The 19,187-nt window shown below is 55.8% G+C and overlaps 1 protein-coding gene across 1 annotated transcript; it reads right to left on the reverse strand.

Annotated features, from left to right (window-relative positions):
* Positions 1–7,241: 7,241 nt before the first annotated feature.
* On the reverse strand, positions 7,242–18,944 carry ANKK1 (ankyrin repeat and kinase domain containing 1). The gene is made up of 8 exons (XM_081153839.1): positions 18,748–18,944; positions 13,477–13,771; positions 12,261–12,412; positions 11,954–12,003; positions 11,350–11,505; positions 10,628–10,746; positions 9,981–10,017; positions 7,242–9,288 (listed from the first exon to the last, which is right to left on the reverse strand). Exons 1-8 carry the CDS (start codon positions 18,927–18,929, stop codon positions 7,985–7,987), a joined length of 2,295 nt encoding a protein of 764 aa, XP_081009965.1. The 5' UTR covers positions 18,930–18,944; the 3' UTR covers positions 7,242–7,984.
* Positions 18,945–19,187: the final 243 nt, after the last annotated feature.

Genomic DNA, 19,187 nt, shown 5'->3' on the forward strand with positions numbered 1-19,187 from the left:
ACATGGGCGCCCCTTGTGGGGAAGGGCACGGCACCACCTTTGTCGTCTGCCTCAGGTGCAGCAAAGCCCCGTGTGGGTGCAGGGGAGAGTGGAGAGGCATCCTGCAGACCCAGAAAACAGTGACCCTGACCAGCCGTCAGGTGGGCAGGGCTCTGGGGGAGGGAGAAAGGAAGCTGCTCCAGGAGGACCGGGGGATGTGTGCCTGTGAGTTCTCCCCTCCTCCCCTCATCTCTCAAGCAGCCAGGAGAGTGCTCAGTCTTGCTACTGGGTGGCCCTGACCCAGGGTGGAGGGGGGAACATTTCCAATGGGAATCGCAAGCACACCTTGGGCTCCCCTAATCCCCAGAGTAACAGGGGCCTGCCAGGGGGAAGCCAGGCTGTCCCTCCTTCCTACCTCCCCTCTCCAGGTCCCAGCACCTCTGACGGACCAATCCTTAGCCCTCGCGCCCACCAGGGCAGACAGGCTCCGTGGAGAAGGTGGCTTTTGCAGTGTGGTGCCACTGTGTACGTCTGTCTGCCCCTTGCCCCACCTTCCATATCACATCGGGACCCCGTTTGGGGCAGGTTGAGGAGGCAGGGAGGCCCTGAGGGACGTGGCCTGGTCCTCTCTCCTCTCGGCCTCCAGGCCAGTCTCAACTCCAAGCCTTCTGGGGCCATGACTGGGCACTGATCTGACAACAGAAATTTGGCTTTTTAAAAGTAAAATATAAATCAAGCCAGCGAAGGAGGAATATTCTTACCCCTTGAGAATAACAGCAGTGCTGACAAACAAGGCGCCGGCACCCACGGCTCAGGCTCGGGAGCTGTCAGGGCATAATTTGCATGCTAAATACAATATTTTTAGCACCAAAGTTTGGAGCACTTAACTTGCCCTGAACACTTAATTATGGACTTTGATCTCCTTGAACCTGAACGTATCCCTGAGCTCTGAGAGAGGTCCTGTCCCCAGGAACACCCGGATTTCAGAAGGTGGGCAAAACGGGTCCCTCATTTAGCTGGGCAGGGGGGCAATAATCCAGTGCCCACCTTCTGGGGGAGGCACCAGACCCTCCAAGGGGGCTAGAAACCCCAAGGACCTCTCAGCTGCTGATACCGATGCCATAGCCAACACGTACACATACACACACACACACACGCACACACCACACTCCATCTATAAGAGATCTTGACCTGAATGGGAACTTAAAAGCTCATCTCATCATTAGAAATCTTATGAGATCACACAGATTTTTCATATGTGGTTACTGGAAGAGATGACAAAGGGAGGGAGAAAAACGGGAAGGAAAGAAGGGAGGGAGGGAGGGAACGAGAGGAGGAGAGAGGGAAGGGAGGCAACCTCGGAGCAGTTTGGGAGAGCCGTGGCAGGGAGAGAGGGGAATAGGGCAGGCATGGGCGGGAGGCAGGATGGGGAAAGTTGCCTACAGCTGTCACGAAGCTTCAAGTCTTTCTGCCAGACAGCAGACTGACAGCTAGAGTGGGCAGGGGGAGGGCTGGGCTCCACCCCTTCCCCCCTCAGTACTTCAGGGCAAAGGAATGAGTGTGGGGCCCAGGAACGCCTAGGTGGGAGTGGGCGGCCCGGGTTCTGGCTCTTTCCCAGGAACCCCTGACCATGGCCCCCCCTTCGTCTTGACAGCGAGATGGAAAAGAGAGAGCCAGAGGCTGGGCAGGCTACAGCCCTCTGACTTTCTCTTCTCTCTGCTTTTCCCCGTGTCTGCCTTTCTCGTAGACCTTTTAATCAAAGGATCGTTCATCTGCCTTTATAGCAGGTGGAGTCTCCCCCATTCCCCAAGAGCACAGCAAGGAGGCACCCTTAAGGAGTAAGCCTTTCTGGTCAAGCACTGCTGGGCACCTTGCCTGTGTCTTCTCAGATGTCCACATGTGACTGCAAGTCTTCAAAGCTTCGGGCCTTTATTCCTCCCCTAGTGGGTTCTGGAGGAGTCCCAGGTGGCCATGGGCTGGGGAGATGTCCTGGGGATTGAGAAGGCTAACAGTGCAGGAAAAGCTGTGTCCCTTCCTCCATCCACCCACCTAGCTGATGCCTTAGTGAATATTTATTGGGCAGCTATTGTGCCGCAGGCCCTGAGCAAGGTGCTGAGAATAAAATTGTGAAGAGGGTGGACGTGGCCTCCACCTTTGCAGAGCTCAGTACAGTGGACAGTGGGTGTTAGTCACACGGTGACTGTGAGAGCTCCGCACCCCAGGGCAGAGCGCTGGCTGGGTGTGGGGACCACTGCCACAGGTGTGGGCTGCCCAGTGCCAGGGCACCATTTACTGAGGTGACGATGATGCCATGGGATGCAGCAGCCCTGGTGGGGTTGGCCTGGAACAAGTAGGTAGGAAACTGGGGAGAGCAGAAGCCTGCTCGGAGGACTTCCTGAAAGGCGGATCAGGAGGTCCCTGGAAGGAGTGACTGCTGATCCTGTTTCCTTGGTGGTCTCAGGACGGAGGGAACCAGGGATGCTGAGGACTGGCCTGCCTTGGGGATTTGCAGTGTGCCCACCTACTTGATCCCTTCTCATACCATCCCTGTCCCAGGGAGGCACATGGCCCAGCCTGTGGCCCACCACCTCTCTGCCCTTCCAGCCCCAGGACCCAAGCAGTGTCTGTGGTGTTAGCTTCCACCTAGGCAGTGCCATGGTGGCCCTCGCCCCACATGACGCCTGTCCTCCCCATGACACCAGAGGCTGGTCCATGTGATCCTATTACAGAGGAGAAGCCTCTTCCAGGAAGGGTGGTGGCCTGGGTGGCAGGCTGGCCTTTGAACCCAGGTCTTCTGACTCTATTGCCTCACACTGTCCACTCCACCCATTTCCTGACCAGCCCTGAGAAAAGTGGGAGGAGGCTCCTATAGTCAGAAGATTTTTTAAAAGGGAGATAGAGAAAAAAAATCCATTTAGCACTCAACTTTTAGGATGCCACCCTTGGGTGCCTGTGAATAGCCTGGCTGCTCAAGCAAATGAGTATGTGTGCGTGGGGGGGGGGCATGGCAGGGGGTACAGCTTCTAGGAGGCTTCAGCAGCAGGAGGCCAGAGTCTGGGCACCTCTCCTGTGCCTGGAGGTTTTTTTTCTGCCAACCAACTGCCTCTGGGGCATCTGGGGAAGCAAGAAGTGGGAGAGAGCAAACCGTCTTTGGAGGGGAGACCCACCCTGGCTTTTTGGGGTTCTGGGAGTCAGGGAGAAGGAGGTGTCTGCTAAGAACACCTTCCCACTCCCTCTCCCATCCCAGCTCTGCTGCTTGGCAAATAAAGCTGGTGAGAGCTGCTGGGCAGCACACTTGGCCTGGAGGGCGTGGAGAGGCCTCTCACTGCCGGGTGGAGCCGAAGCAGCTCCATGTCCATTGGAAACGCTGCAGGACCACGGTACTTGCCTGGGGCTTTCTCCCATCCTCACCCCTGGTCTCTGTCCCGAGACCTGGAGTGTGTGGGGGGCTGGAGCGAGGGAGGCAGCCTCCCTGGCAGCTGGGGCAGATGCCGCTGGTGAAGTGAAGGATGGGAGTCAGGTAAGGGGAGGGCGGTGGCACCACTCGGGGCACGGGGTGGGGCTGGGATTTTGCAAAAACAAAGTTCCGGCATGCGCACCTTCTGGGTTTTCCCAGCCAGGCCCAGCTCCAAACATTCCACCCTGACGGCCCGTGAGAGTGTACTCTGCGGAAGCCGGGCTCCGCGCTTTGTCCAGGTCTGGGAAAGCCTGGTGGGCACGAGAGGGAGGAAATTACCTGGAAGAGACAAGTTCCACGGTCTAGGGCAGGAAGAGCTGACCTGCCCCAGCCCTGCCCCTTCCAAACTCAGGTTCCAACCTGCCTGCCCTCCCGCAGCTGCTGTACAGGAGTGAGCAAAGGCAGGTTTCCAGTTGTGAGTACGCAAGACACAGTTTATTCTTGTATTATTATTTGTGGTACTATTTTCCACGCTAACAACTGGAAACCTACTTTTGCCACACCCTGTATTAATCCTCCTGCCCTTCTCTGTGCAGGCTGAGCCCTCACACTGCCTTTGCCAGCTGAAGGCAGAGTAGGGCCCAACACCAGCCCTGGACCCTCCCCTCCCCAGTGGATGCAGACATGGCCGCCTCGCTTTGCTAACACTAACCCAATGTCTGGCTCTTGGGGCTCAGGGTCATCCAAACTATGGACGGTCATCAAAGCTATGGGTCAGCAGGCAAGACTCACAGTGGGGGACCCCGCCCTGCAGCTGACCTGACACTGCTTTAGGTGTGTCCCCAGAGGTGTCAGTATGCACACACCAAGGCACTGCAGGAGGGCTGCCCCTTCCTCCCATGGGTGTGCCAGCAAAGGAAAGTAGGCAGTGGCTTCTATGAGCATCTTACCAAAAGGCTCCTCAAAGCTGGCTTGCCGGCGCCTCCTTCCAAGGGAAAAATTCTTCTGACTTGGGGGAAACTGAGAAACGAATATGTTGAGTGCTTACTGCTTTCCCTTCTGACCCACAGCATCGGATTCAGTTATGACCAGCAGCCAGTGAGATAAGCATCATGCTGTGAGATGGTACACACAGTCTCAGAAAGTTCCAGCAACCTAGGGTCACACACTAGCAATGGCACAGCAGGATTTTCATCCAGATCCATCTGTCTTCAAAGCCTACTTCCCAGTCCCCCAGAGCTTCCCACCCGGCCTCAGGCCAGCCCGGCAACTCCCCTCTGCCCCTTACTTTACAGCCACAACCCTGCAGCCATAGTCTGATTCAGTAAATCTGGATGACAGACCGAGGGAGGGCTGGAATGCAGAAATAAACAAATACAGTGACGTGGCTCATCTGAGCAAGGAGGGGGCTCCCTGAACCTTACCACAGGGCGTGTGGGTACAGAGCGACCGTCTCTAGCCGCCAATCAGAGAAGGCCTCATGGGGGGGGGGTCGGCACGTTGGATCTTGAAGAGTATATACTGCCCTGTGGCTGCTTAAATTTAACTTGCTGAAATGGAAAACGTGTTTCTTCCATTGCACTAGCCTCAGTTCAAGTGCTCAGTAGCACAGGGACCTGGTGGCTCTCCTCTTGACCAGTTGCAGGTAGAGAAGGTTTCCATCCTTCCAGAAAGTTCTGTTGGACAGGCTGGTCTAGAATAATTCCAAGGTTGGGAGTCTGGGTACCTTCAACTAACAAGAGGGATAAAGGGTAAGGAGCAGGCCTGTGGAGGTCAAGGGAATGCTTAGCTGGGATACAGGGAGTTTAAAAGGTCAATGGGACCTCCATGTGGAGATGGGCAGCAGGAAATTGAGGAACTCCTATCCCCGACCTCAATTTCCCCTAAACAGGGTTTGAAATTCAACTAGACGCCCTCTCCTTGGGAATTTCAGGGGCCTCACTATAATCCAATTCTAAACATCCCTAGGAACCCGCTGGAAGGCAGCTGTTGAAATGGGATGCAAGGTAGATGCTGTGTGTGTCTGTAAGGGTCTGTGTCGGGAAAGGGGGCGTCGAAAGGAACAAGAAGGTGCTAGTAGGCAGTGAAGGGCTGTGTTGGCCAGAGCTGGCCTAAAGCCCCTACCTCAGTTATCTCTTGGAGGAAGGAAGTAGAGGAAGCAGGGCTCATAGGATCTCAACCTGGACCCTGGGATCTTGAGTTGAAATGATTCCTAGGGCTAGTCTTGTCCAAATCTCCATGGAATCCCTGCCATTCATAGGGCAATAGGTGCAAAAGGATCATCTAATTTTCTAACTCCTTTCTTTGCGGTCTTCCCTCAACCTCTTTCCAATAGACTAAGACACACTGTTGTTCCTCTGAGGCTCACTCCTGACCACTCCCTAGACTGACCTGGGCTCCTGGGTGTGAATATGTAGCCCACATCCCTTCTCTGGTTCATTCCCAATCCTCGACTTGGAGCCAGACCCTGGCTTCAGTGCTCCAGAAGCAAACAGCACTGTGCCCCCTCCCCTTCTCTCTTCTGCTCCAGCATGTTCCAGGAACGAGAACTCCCAGGACATTTTCCACTACAAGTCTTGCCTAAGGCTTAGTCTCAGGGAGAACAAGCAGAATGGGCCAGGCGGCCAGCAAGGAGTAGGAGGGTGGGATAGTCTGCTGCGTGCCCCCCGTCCTAGTCCTCAGGACTCCTCACTCATCCAGCCAGGAGGGGAAAAGGCCACCACCCTGGGCTGCTAGCCAGTGACTGTCTTCCTGGGCACACTAAGGAAAGGCACAGAGAGAAACCACAGGACGCCCCCTGGTGGATGTTCTCAGCCCTGGCTGCTCTCCAGCTAACACCCGCTGCTAACCTGGAGATTCTGGTTTAATTGGTTTAATTGGTCAAGGGGAGAGCCAGGTATTGACTTATTGAATAAGCCCCTCTACACCGCCCGCTCCCCCCCACACACACACCTCACCCAGGAGATTCTAATGTTCTAATGTGCGGGCTTGATTTATAACCACTGCTCTAGGGCACAACCCAACTCAGCGCTGCTCCAAGTGTCTCTGCGGTGGTCCTAGGCAGCAGCTTGGTAGGCTGAAGTGCTCAGGGCCCGTGAGGCTGGTGCCAAAATCCAGAGACCGCAGGATGGGAGACACAATGCTGCGGGATCTGCTGAAAATGACTCATGAACTTGGCATGTAGATGCGGCAACAGGTTTCCTCTGCTTTGCTTCTCTCATCCCACACTGATGTGAGGCTGCTGACTAGTGGCCCAGCACCAGCTCGGAGGGTGACACACAAAGGTGGGTCTGCCAACTGGCTGGGGGTGGATCTGGCCATTATTGGGGCAGAAGGTTCCTTTTCTCTGACAATCACAAAACACCCTGGAGTTGAAGAGCTGCTCCAGCAGTATGAAAAGGTACAGAAGGACAGGATTGGACCCCTAGGTTACCTGTCCTGCCCCCACCTGCAGCCCCGCTCCACCCCTCCCAATGGTTGCCAGCGCTGGCAGAGCCAGAGAGAAAGCAGATGCCAGCTGGCTGCTGAGCCAGGGCTCAGTCACACAAGGTTTGTCCCAGCCCTGTCCCAGCCTGCCCCATAACCAGCAGGACAGGACAGGCCAGCTGATGGGTGGCCAGGCTGTGGTCACGGGAGAGAGCCCTAAGCTGCTGCTGGACAGGAAAGGCCCGCCCTGTGAGCTCCATAGGGAACCCAGATAACCTCCTCCTCGCCGTCACCACCCCTCCTACTGCCTGCATCTGCTCCCTGCCACCTCCCTTGTGAATTCATACACATACTACACACATACACAAGTGCACACACACCCCATACTAACACTACTGGCCCCTATATACAACCTAGCTCCACTGGCCAGTACATCTGTAAAGGGGAGACAAATCCACAGCTTTATTGAATTCGGGGTTTGAACTTAGCCATATAACTGGACACAGCAAAGGAGGGTCAGGGAAATCAGGGACTGAGCACATAGGATCACTCGTGGGCAGGTGGGGCACCACCTTCCTTCCCCTCCTAGAGACTGTGTGGGAGACCCAGGCACTGGGACCAGGGCCACTGGAAGGTGTGGTCAGTGCAGCAGCAGGGGGATGGCTGGGCTTCCAATGCTAAGCAGAATGTCCTCTGGACTTTTAGTTCCTGCAGCTGTACAAAGTAGTGTCTGTCTCTCCTGGCCCCATCCAGGTAAGGGATCAAGTCACACAGACCTGAGTTGGGGAGGAGCATTTCTGTCTCCTCTGTGCCACTCTTTGTCCTCAAAGAGGGTTCCTGGGATGCAAAAGGCCCAGCGAGGCCAGGGGTCACTGGCACAAGGTGGCAGGAGTCTTGGGTATGAGAAGGGAATTCACTTTGGGGGCTGGAGTCCAGGTACAGGAGGAGGAGACCAGGGTCTGCCAGACACACACTTGGAGAAGGTGTTGAAAGGGCCTCTCCAAGCCAGGGTCCTTCCCAGCTGCAATCTCAGTGTACTCTTCCTGTCCCTCCATCACCCAGGGGACCAGACTCCTGTTTCTTCTCAAGGTTGAAGGGGCAGGTGGCAAGTACAGGGAAGGGGCCCAGCCAGAGCCCAGCATCACTTCCCCAACCCCTTATGGTGAGGATTCCCCAGGCTATCTACACTTCTGTCTGGTCCTCAGGCTCAGCACTGCCCACAATGGCCAGCGAGGGCTCCTTGCCCTCCAGGAAGGCAATGACGCTCTGCTTTTGGCTCCGCAGGGCCAGCTGCAGGGGTGTGCAGCCCTCCCCAGCCTGGATGTCCAGCTGGGCGCCGGCCTTGACCAGCACTTTGAGGATGGCCATGTTGCCCTTCAGGGCGGCCAGGTGGGCAGGTGTCCAGCCCACCTTGTTGCGGGCACGGACGTCTGCATGGTGCTCCAGGAGGTGGATGACGCTCAGGAAGGCGCCCCGCTGGACCGCCAGGTGGAGGGGCGTCCAGCCTGACTGCTCAGCGGCATTGGGGTCAGCCCCACACTGCAGCAGCGCTGCCACTACCTCTTCCTCCCCGTGGCGGGTGGCCAGGTGCAAGGGCGTCCATTTCATGCCACCAGGGGCCCCTAGGTCTGCGTGGCTTTCAGCCAGCAGGTGGATGATCTCCAGGTGGCCCTTGTAGGCTGCTAGATGCAGGGGCGTCCAGCCCTGCTGGGTCTGCAGTTCAAGGCTGGCCCCATATCTGAGCAGCATCTTGCAGATAAGGTAGCTGCCCCTGGCAGCCGCGGTGTGCAGTGGGCTGTAGCCATTCTGGTCGGGGGCATCAGGGGCCGCCCCACTCTTCAGCAGGTGTTGGATGGTCCTCACTTTGCCTCGCTCCACAGCCAGGTGCAGAGGTGTCCTCAGGTTCCTCTGCTGAGCATCTAACTCAGCCCCCTGGCCTGTAAGCAGCTTGACCAGGCTGATGTGGCCGAAGTAGGCGGCCACGTGGAGGGGGGTCTTGCCCTCAGCCTCACGCAGGTTGGGGTCAGCTTGACGGGAGACGAGAAGTCGTGCCACGTTCTCAAAGTTGTTCTGCGCAGCCAGGTGGAATGGGGTCCACCCCTCGTGCTCCTGGGCATCCACGTGGGCCCCGTGGTCCAGGAGCAGGCGGGCGGTGCGGTCATCCCCATTCTGGGCTGTGAAGTGCAGCGGGGCCCAGCCGTCCTCATCGGCCAGGTTGGCATCTGCCCCATGCTCCAGGAGCAGGGCACACAGTTCAGGCTGCTGGTCCTGGGCCGCAATGAGCAGGGGTGTGTAGCCGCAGGCCGTCTGGCAGTCCACGTCAACCTCGTGGGCCAGCAGCAGCCTCACCTGCTCCACGCTGCCCTGCGCCACCAGGAAGTGGAGGGGGGTGACCTTGTTCTCGTAGACGCGCAGCTCCTCGTCACTGGGGACCAGGCTCTCACTGTCCGACAGCTGCAGAGCCCGCCTCAAGCGGTCTCCTGAGTCTGCCGGGAGAGAGGTGGGTTGAGAAAGGGCCTCTGACCTGCCCAGAGGTCATCTCGACCACCCCCTGCCTCCCGGAAGTACCACCCGGGAACTGAAACTGTAGAAGTGGCCTTCCTGACACCACAGGTCTCTGTGCAGGATCCTGAACTGACTGGCAGTTCTCCCCATGAGAACAGGCAGGGGGCCTGGCTGCCAACCCTGACCCCATCCCTCAGCATCACGTGGCCTTAGCCAACCCCCTGACTCTGAGCCTCCAGCTCCTGATCCTTAAACGGGGCACAGACAATGCCCACCTCATACTGCCGTTGTGAGGACAAATTACGTAGGTGAGAACTTTCAGAGGGGTGCCTGGCACAAATAAATGCGAGTTTAAAATAAGTTTGTGGAGCTGTGATCTGAACTCCTGAGGCCACTAGGGCCCACTTTTTCCTGCTCTGCCCAGTGGTATATTAGAATCAAAAGCAACAATTTCTTAAAAAAAAAAAAAAAAAAAATTACTGCCAGCCCCCCCCCCCCCGCCCTCCCCCTGAGATTCTGATTTCATTAGTCTAGGGAGGCCCAGGAATTGTTTTCGTTTTTTCATTTTCTAATTCCTGGGGAGGAGGGAGGGGCCAGGGAGAATGGGGAAGGGCGTGGTTTGATTCCACTTTCAGCAGGAATTCCTGGCTCCCACTGTGCACTCCGGACTCACCGCTGTCCGTCAGCTCCAGGCTGACCTCCTCACTGCCCTGGGGAGGGAGAACAGAAGCCACGGGTGGATCAGCGGGGCAGTTCCGGCCCATGCCATCTTCCACTCCTTGCCCCTCTCCAGTACCCTCCACCACTGTTAGGACTCAGCCCACTGGGTCCTCAGAGACCCCCTCCTATGCCACTCCTACCACCTGGGTCTAGAAGAAAACCCTGACCAGTGAGACCCAGCCAGAAAGAGGTGGCCCAGGGCCTTGTGTTCCCTTTGGGCCACATGGAAAGCAGGTGGCTGTGGGGCTGAGCCGGGAACCCACACTAACCAAGGCTGGCTCGCATGATAGGGAATGGACAGGAGAACTGAGTGATGGCGCTGATGACCACGGTGGGGAAGCCCGGGGGAGCCGAGGTCTCCCTCTGCAGGACAGGGCTCTGCCTCATCCCACACATGCGAGAAAAGGAAGGCCCGTCTTTCTCAGTGGCTGAGCCACGACCACCACTAGCCCTTAGAGATCCTTTGTACTACTTAGGAAAAGGGGTCTCCAAGTGGGCAGCCTGGCTTGGCTGGCACTGTATGGGCCGGGTTCCCCCTTCCCCTTCAGCCAGGCACCCCTCAGTACCCACCACGGACCATGCCCAGCTCACAGCACCCACCTCCCGGGGCCGGCGGAGAGACGGTTTGCAGGACACCTTCCTGGCCAGGGCCTCGCTCTCGGGGTCTGTCACCGGGCTCTGGAGCAGGGACAGCAGCATGTCTGTCTCAACAGTGATGTCTGCTCCGTGAGAGAGAGGGAAAGGAGCAGCAGGCTGACTAGCAGTCCTTCACCATTTTGGAGACCCTACATTTCTTGTGCCCCCACCCCAAAATCTATTCCTGGGCTCACACACATCTGAGCATGCACAGACGGATGCAGCCTTGCTCAGCGGGGCCACACGGCAGGTCACCGACCCTCTGAGGGTCAGGCCTTTTCCATAAAAGGAGGGGAAGGCTAGGTGGTCTCTAAGATGCTCACATCCACACATGTGCATGTTTTCAGTGATTTCCCGGCCTGGGGACATTTTACAAATGAGGACACTATAACTGGAGAACTGGGAAGCAGCAGAGCCAGGCCCAGCTGCCTCCCGTAACAGGGGCTTCTACTCATTTCCCACAGGGGAGCCAGGCAACTCCCAGACCAGACCACCACAGTCCTCAGCTGCCCTGCCCCGCCCCCACCCTCCCAGCACTGGGTGCAGACTCTGCCCTGGAGCCATGCAGGCCTCTCTCTGCAGAGCCCTCAGGACTGGCCTGGAGCTCCCACCATCTCCTCTCCTGGACCCGCCCACCCCAGCCCCACCCCACTCCCCATCCCCGGGCAGGGCTGGCGGAAGAGAACCTGGAAAGCAGGGCCTCTTCTTGGGGTCCTGGTCCCAGCAGCGCCTCATCAGGTCCCCCATCTGCTGGGCCTCCCCTGGCCACTCATCGGAGATAGACTGTAGGGAGGGCCTCATGCCCGCAGCCACACGGATGATTATGTTCACCATGTTGAGGCCTGAGAGAGGAGGCCCAGGCTGTGCGGGTACTGGGAGGGAGGGGCGGGGGGCAGAGGCGCTCTGGGGATCCTCACAGGGTGGAGCACCCAGCAGGGCCTCCATGAATGCATGGGGAGTAAAGAGCTAGATTGCAGGCCCACTTTAGGTTCTAAGTCTCTGGTCCAGCTCCAGCCACCTCCTAAGCCAAGACCAGAGATGACCCCACCCTACAGACCTTTGCTGTCCAAAGATAGCAGAGCTGACCAACTGACCTACTTATGAAATTGGCTTTCAACATTGCTGGGTTATCCCAGTTTCCTGATAGTTGTTTCCCTGGCATTCTTGGTAGCAGGGAGGGAGTGGGAGGTGCAGGAGGAGCACATTGAAAGGGGAGGAATCAGAGCTGGAAGCCTGGCCCCCACAACCCCTTCCAGGACCCCATCTGAGGATTCCACCGTTGTCTGCTACCTGAATATGGTTTCTTCTGAGTGAGGATGTCCCAGATGACAATCCCGAAGCTACAGATAGGGAAAGTGCTGCCTGAGTGACTTTCTCAGATACCCATGGTCACCCAGTCAGGGGGACCCCATGGACCACACAATCTCAGATAAATCCTCTCCAGCCAGAGTCCCTCTCCATACTCTCCCTCCCACGTGGGTAGAGAGGGCTGGACCTCATCCCTCATGCCTGCCCTGCCCTTTGGGCCATGGGGTCCAGGCAGGGTGGTGATAAGCTACGTCCAAGGTATGGAGATAGAGCCCAGCCTCCCTCTCACCTGTACACATCATATTTGGGCCCCGGGGCCTTGTTACTCTCCAGGAACATCTCAGGGGGGATGTAGCTGAGGGTGCCCCGCAGAGCCGACCTCTCGATGTACTGCATCCGGGTTGACTGTTCCATCCACTTGGACAAGCCAAAGTCCGAAATCTGGGAGGAAGATAGAAGTGGGGACAGGGGACAACAGTCTTGCCTCCAGAAAACTGCCTGGTGTCTCACCCTTGTCCAGTACAGTGCAGTGGCTAAGAGCATGGGCTCTCTCCCAGCTCTACCATGTAGGACCTGAAGGACCCTGGACAGGTTATTATCTTTTCAGAGCCTCAGTTTCCTCATCTATAATGCCTGGCACACAGTAAGTGCTTGGTAGGTGTGACCTTTATCCAGAGGGACTATGGATAAGCTGCTGTCTTTGGTGAGCTTCTGTTCATCCCATCTCCACAGACCCTGAAGCATTTATACCACGGATAGGTATGCCTTCTTTGCCTCCATCCATTGATTTAGTCACATGCCAAGTGATCATTCCCTGAGTGCCTACTAGGCCGGGTACTGAGGATGAGGCAGCAAATAGAGAAGATGAGAACCCTCACACTTATTACTGTCCTAAGTGGTTATTCAGATAAGGGATAGTCACTAATGAAGACGTTTCACATGATTATATACTTACAGTTGGGGTTAGCAACACAATAAGAGTATTCTACAGGGGCCTGCGGGGCAGATCAGGGAAAACCTCCCTGGGGAGGGGATGTTTAAGCTGAGAGCTGAAAGATGAGTAGTCCTTTGTTAGATAAAGAGGGGAGTGGGGGAGCACTGCTCCTGACAGCGAGAACAGAACATGCAAAAGTCCTGGGGCATAAAAGGAGTGTGGCGTGTTTTAGGAACTGAAGAAAATGGCCACATGACCTTCTATAGGGTCATCTCATTTACACACAGCCCCACCTGAAGCAAAGCACGGGAAGGATAGAGATTCTTCTACCCACATTGGAAATGGAAGACTAAGGCCCAGAGGGGGTTATTGCAGGCATCCCGATGCCCTGCTTCATGCTCCAATTTCATTGCTCATCCGCCTCTGTTTTGGGTGTGATTGCCACCTTCAAATTTGTCCATGAAGGAAGCTGCTTAAAACTCTTGACAGGCCAGTCAGACAGGTAGATAATCCTGCTCACCTGGAGGAGATTCCAGAGTAAAAAGGGGGCAGAGATTACCGGGGTTGTTACCTTGACATGCATGTTGCTGTCCAGGAGGATGTTGCCTGGCTTGAGGTCCAGGTGGAGCAGAGGTGGCTTAATGCTGTGGAGGAAGTTCATGGCCAGGCTGGTCTCATGGATGATGCGGAATTTGAGCTGCCAGGAGAGGCTGTGGGTGGGCAGCACCTTCTCCAGGGAGCCGTTGGCCATGAACTCCATCACAATGCCCAGGGGCTGCTTGCACACCCCGTAGATGGACACAATGTGCTGAAACTTGATCTTCTCCATTTTGGACGCTTCTTCGATGAGGTAGTTCACATCAGAGCTGTGGAGGGTGGGGGGGAGGGGAGGGGGGAGATGGTGGGGAGTGACCCCTTTATTACAAGAGCAACCAGCAGAACACACAGAGTAGGCTTGACGCCAGGCTGTGCAGACCCAGAGGAGCCTAGGGAGCTCGTGGGCTCGAAGGGGAGGAAGGAGAGACCTGAAAAGATGCCCAGGAGGATGCACGGGTTGGGATCTGGGCAGCCAGCAGGAAAAGGCAGGCGGCAAAAGAGTTGGCAAGTTTAGGAGAAGTCCGTTCTAATAGCAGTGGCCACAGAAAGCCGGCCATGTATTCTGGCCGCTTGTCTATGTCTCCCCCAGCAGACTGCAAGCCCCCGAGGACTGATGCTATGCCTCCTGCTTGGTTTTAAAATATTATCTATTGCCATTTTGATTATGAAAGTAAGACATATACCTTGTAGAGAATCTAGGGAATACAGGGAGTTGTAAAGAAAAAAATTAAATTGTCAGTATTCTAACCTTCCAAATTTGGCCTCTGTTAATATTTTAGTATATTCTTTTACATACACGTCCAAGGTCTCTGCCTGCCTTCCTCCTTCACTCCTCTTTCTCCCCATGGTTCACGTGGTGCAGGCTGGTGCGGTAGCCCCAGCACGTCCCTGCATTGCTCCTCACTGGCAGCAGGAACTGCGTGTCTGCCTGGTACCCGGTGCTATGGATAAACTGTAATTATTCATGTAGGTGCTCCCCATAGTGCATTACCACGCACAGCACAATACGTCTTTGTTGAATTTAACACAAGTCAAGACTTAAGGGAAGGCCTTAGAAAATAAGCATTTGCAAACCTTCTTGCTCTTATTATTATTATTTTTATATATCTTTATTGATTTCAAAGAGAGGAGGGAGAGAGAGAGAGAGAGACAGAAACATCCATGATGAGAGTCATTGATCGGCTGCCTCTTGCACACCCCCTACTGGGGATCGAGCACCCAACCTGGGCATGTGCCCTGACCAGGAATAGAACCCTGATCTCCTGGATCTTAGGTCAATGCTCAACCGCTGAGCCACACCCAGCTGGGCCCTTCTCTCTCTTTTCACTCAGTGTGTCCACAGAGCACTGAACATGCAAATCATTACAGATTGTTTGGGGATTGAGACTGAAGGTTAGGGAGAAATGACAGTTTTGAAAGCACAGTATTTGCAAAGTGCTGTTGGCCTTGCAGCCAGAAGCTGCTGGAAATATGCTCACAGGGCCTCCTTGGGAAGCCAGCCAGGTGCTCCCGAACTCCAGGAAAAGCCACCTGCTCTTCCTGGAATCTAGGCAGGCTGGTCAGTCCTGGTTCTCCAGTCCTTGCCTCTACTTCCCTATTGTTCCAGAGAGCTCCCCTCTACCTCTGCAATCTTTTTTATCTGCTCTTTGTGTTCTTTTGAGTTCTCAGGAACTGAGACACCTGGCATGAAATGAAAAAAAAAACAAGGGATCCGAGGGCGCTGGGCCCTGATTCAAATCCCAGTTTCACCACTTGCTCTCTGTGCGCCCTTCAGCAGGCCAGCTCTGCACCTCAGTCTCCTGACTGAGCTGGAACAGGAATTGCACAGCTCCCCTTGGCACCCCGGCTTCTGGACAGCGTTGGTCGTGCCTGTGGTCTCACTCTTTTTCTCATCTCCCACTGCCCCCTTTCATCTGGCTTCTGGTCTCAGCACTTCACAGAACAGCTGTTGCTATGGTCACCAACGACCCCATGTTGTTCTAGTCTATGAACAACTTTTAGTTCTCGGTTTACGGGTCAGATCTCTCACTCTTTTTTTCTCGAAATATTCACTTACCTCAGCTGTGTGCTGACATTCTGCAGGATTTCTGCCTCTCGTTCTGGTCACCTCCTCTCTGCTTCTTGACCACTAGCCCCAGCCCCAGGCCCTCTCCTTCTCACTCTGTGCTCTGTCTCTAGGCAATCTTTGACACTTAACGAGTCTAGAGATTCCCCCCTAAAACCTGCTTCTCCCTCAGCCTCCCTCATCTCAGTGAACGGGGCCTCCATCTCTTAGTCCTCAAAGGTCTTGGTGTCATCCTTGAATCGGCTCTTTCTTTCCTTTCCACAACCAGTCCCAGCACATCCTGTCAGCTCTACCTTTAAAATAAAGCAAGAACCTGACCATTTCTTTCCACCTCTACCCATTGGCATCGTGGCCCAAGCCTCCTGCCTGCCTCTCTGCTTCTCTCCCTTCCCCTCCACCATCTATTCTCAACCCAGCAGCCAGAGTGACACTTTTTAAATGTCAGTCGGAGCATGTCACTACTCTACTCAGACCCTTCCGGGGGCTCTCTTCTCAGTCACAGTAAAAGCCGAAGTACTTACAATGGCCTACAAAGCCCCACATGATCTGTCCCCAGACACAGCTCCCTGATCTTTTCTCCTACTAATCACACCTTCCCTGACTCTGTTCATGCCAAACTGGCCTCTTGCTGCCACTCCACCATGTCAAGCATATTCTCACCTCAGGACCTTTGCATTGCTGTTCCCTCTGCCTAGAATACCTCTCCCTAAGAGCCACATAGCTTGCTCCTTCTTTGTTTCAAATCTCTACTGGAATGATACCTAATTAGTAAGGATTTCAAGTCTATATAAACTAGCAACCCTACCCCAACTCTGGCAATCTTTATTGCCCATACACAGATGGCCACGACATTTCTATTCCTAGATCAAATGTGTTCTTGGAAGATCAGATTACTCAACTCTCCTTAGGTATTCTAATCAAGAAAATATCAAGTGGTTGTAAGCGCTATAGATCAAATTATTTATTTGTTTGTTTACTTTTTTATTGTCTTCCTCCATTAGATTATAAACTCCATGAAGGGAGAAATTTTGGCTTCTTCACTTGGTGCTTAAAATGAATAAATGTTATCCATGTCTTAGCTCCAATTACGTTTAACAAATGACTCACAAATTTTAATATCGTTAGCTCAGACCTTGACTCTGAAGTCTACTTGACAATTCTTCTCAACATGCACAGAACTGAACTCATGGCCTTCCTCTCCAAACCTGGGCCTTTTTTCATGTTTTGCTTTGTTAACTGTCAACAATACAATTCAACAAATATTTATTGAACACCAACTATGTGCCAGGCACTGGGGACAGGGTAGTGAACAAAACAGACACAGACTCTGCTCTCACAGAATAGACATTCTAGGGGATCCTTGTTTCTGTGGGGAAGCCAGACATCAAGCTAACCTGGACACTCCCCTCCTCACTGTGGGCCCCAGAGCCAACCCAGCACGAAGTTGAGTGGATTTTACCTCCTAAATATTGTGTAATCTCTCCCTTTCACTTGACGGCCAACACACCAGTCTGGACTCTACTAGGCCCCTGCCTGAATGATGGCAACAGTCTCTTAACTGGACCAGCATTACTCCACCCTTCCAATCCAGTCTCCATCCTGCAATTCTGGTCAATTCCTCCCTGTCGCCACCAACCCCACCTGACTGCAAATCCTTCAGAGCTTTCCACTGCTCCCTCTCTCTCAACTCCAGCCACAAGAGCCACTTTCCAGCCTTTACTTAGTGTTCCCCCCTGCCACAGGCCCTTGGCACATTCCATTGCTTCTCCCTGGAAAGTTCTCTTCTCTTTACCTTCTTAACTCACCCTTCACATAGCAACTCAAGTGTAATCTCCTCAGGAAAGCCTTTTTCTGATCTCAGCCAAGCTCTGTTAGGAAGCTCTCACAGAACCATAAACCTCTCCTCTCTTGTGGTACACTCACACTTACACGTGGGTTAGCTGATTAATGTATCCCCCCCCCGGGGGGGGGAACGGGGCAGTGTCTGTTGCACTCATCACTGCACCTCGGGGGCTAGCCCAGCGCCTGACATACAGTAAGAGGGCGCTAAGCATTTGCCAAGGGAGTAAATGAATAGGAGATGAAGGGAGGTCCAGTGAAGTTAACAGGTAAATCTAGTACGGGACTCCACACACAGCGGGCACCAATTCCCATGAAGCCCCTCAGCCCACTCTTCCCAGGGGGTTCCCGGGGCTGGGGAAGGAAGGTGGCAGAAGTTACTGTCAGTGTCTAACGCTGTCGTCTGTCAGCGCCGTCTGTTTCCCCTGATCTTTCTCCAAAGGCTGTAGATGATTTGGACAAATCCCGGAATAATCTGCCTCTACTCTACTCCAGAGGGTGTTTAAGGGGGGAAGGTGGGTGAGTCGGGGGCGGCTCACTTGCCCTTATTCATGAAGGGCGGGGGGGCTGGCTCGAATGTGTGGGCCCTGACGCTGTGCCCTGGGAGCTTGCACGGTGGACTCAGAGAACAGGACAAAGAGCACCCCAGTGAGATGCCAGCAGGAGATGTTCCCGCCCAGGCCCTCTAATTGAAGGCCCAGGAGCCTCGGGAGAGAGACAAACCCAGTGGAATGAGGCTGGAGTCCATCAGTGGGAAGGCAGAGACAGGCGGAAACAGTGGGAAAGAGGTGCAGGTGAGAGACTGGGGAGGAGCCCAAGACAAAGGCGGAGACGGTGATGGCCCTCTCCAGGCCTGACCTCCCAGCAGGACCTGTGAGAGCCAGCAAGCGGCTGGACGGGATCCCAGCCCCAGGCCTCCTCCAGCCTGCACTCCTGGGTGGGGGGCCACCGGAGGTGGCTGTGAGAAAGGGGACATGCTTCCCAAGGTCACCGAGCATCACTGAGCCAAGGGCCACAGCCTCCCAGCCAGCCCAGCCCTGCCTGCCCTGAGATTTTGAGGGTGGGTAGGAGGGTGGCAGAGGGCCACTGAGAGCAGTCCTCACCCCCCTGCACCCGGGAGGAAGAAGGAGCTAGGAAGGGGGCAGGACCGGTTCGGAGGGTAGTTCCCTGTGGGCTCCGCACACAGGTGCGCGCCCGCTGCACTCGGGCCCCGAGCAAAGCCACGCTGGGCTGGGAGCCGCCACGGGCGGAGCTCGGGAACGCTGGGGCAATCCTCCGCCGGAGGCCCCTCCCCCGAGCCCCCTGCGCCCCGTTTCCCCCTGCGCGAGGCGGGCGCGGTACCTGGCGGCGTCCGGCAGGAGGCAGGGGCAGCACTTGACGGCGAACTGGGTCCGCCAGCGCCGGTGCCGCGCCTGGAACACCTGGCCGAAGCCGCCGCTGGCCACCGGGCGCCAGTCGTCCTCGAAGTCGTCCCGGGCGAAGACGGCGAGGCTGCCCAGGCGCGGCGCCGCGCCCTCGGCCATGGTCCCGCCGCCCTCGGGCCCGCGCCGCGCACGCCGGGCGCGCTCGTGCCCAGGCTGGGACCCGGGAGCCGCGCTCCTGCCCAGGCTGGGACCCGGGAGCCGCGCTCGTGCCCAGGCTGGGACCCGGGAGCCGCGCTCGTGCCCAGGCTGGGACCCGGGAGCCGCGCTCCTGCCCAGGCTGGGACCCGGGAGCCGCGCTCCTGCCCAGGCTGGGACCCGGGAGCCGCGCTCCTGCCCAGGCTGGGACCCGGGAGCCGC

Source organism: Miniopterus schreibersii, assembly GCF_964146895.1.
Source record: "Miniopterus schreibersii genome assembly, chromosome: 12".
Classification (NCBI taxonomy): domain Eukaryota; kingdom Metazoa; phylum Chordata; class Mammalia; order Chiroptera; family Miniopteridae; genus Miniopterus; species Miniopterus schreibersii.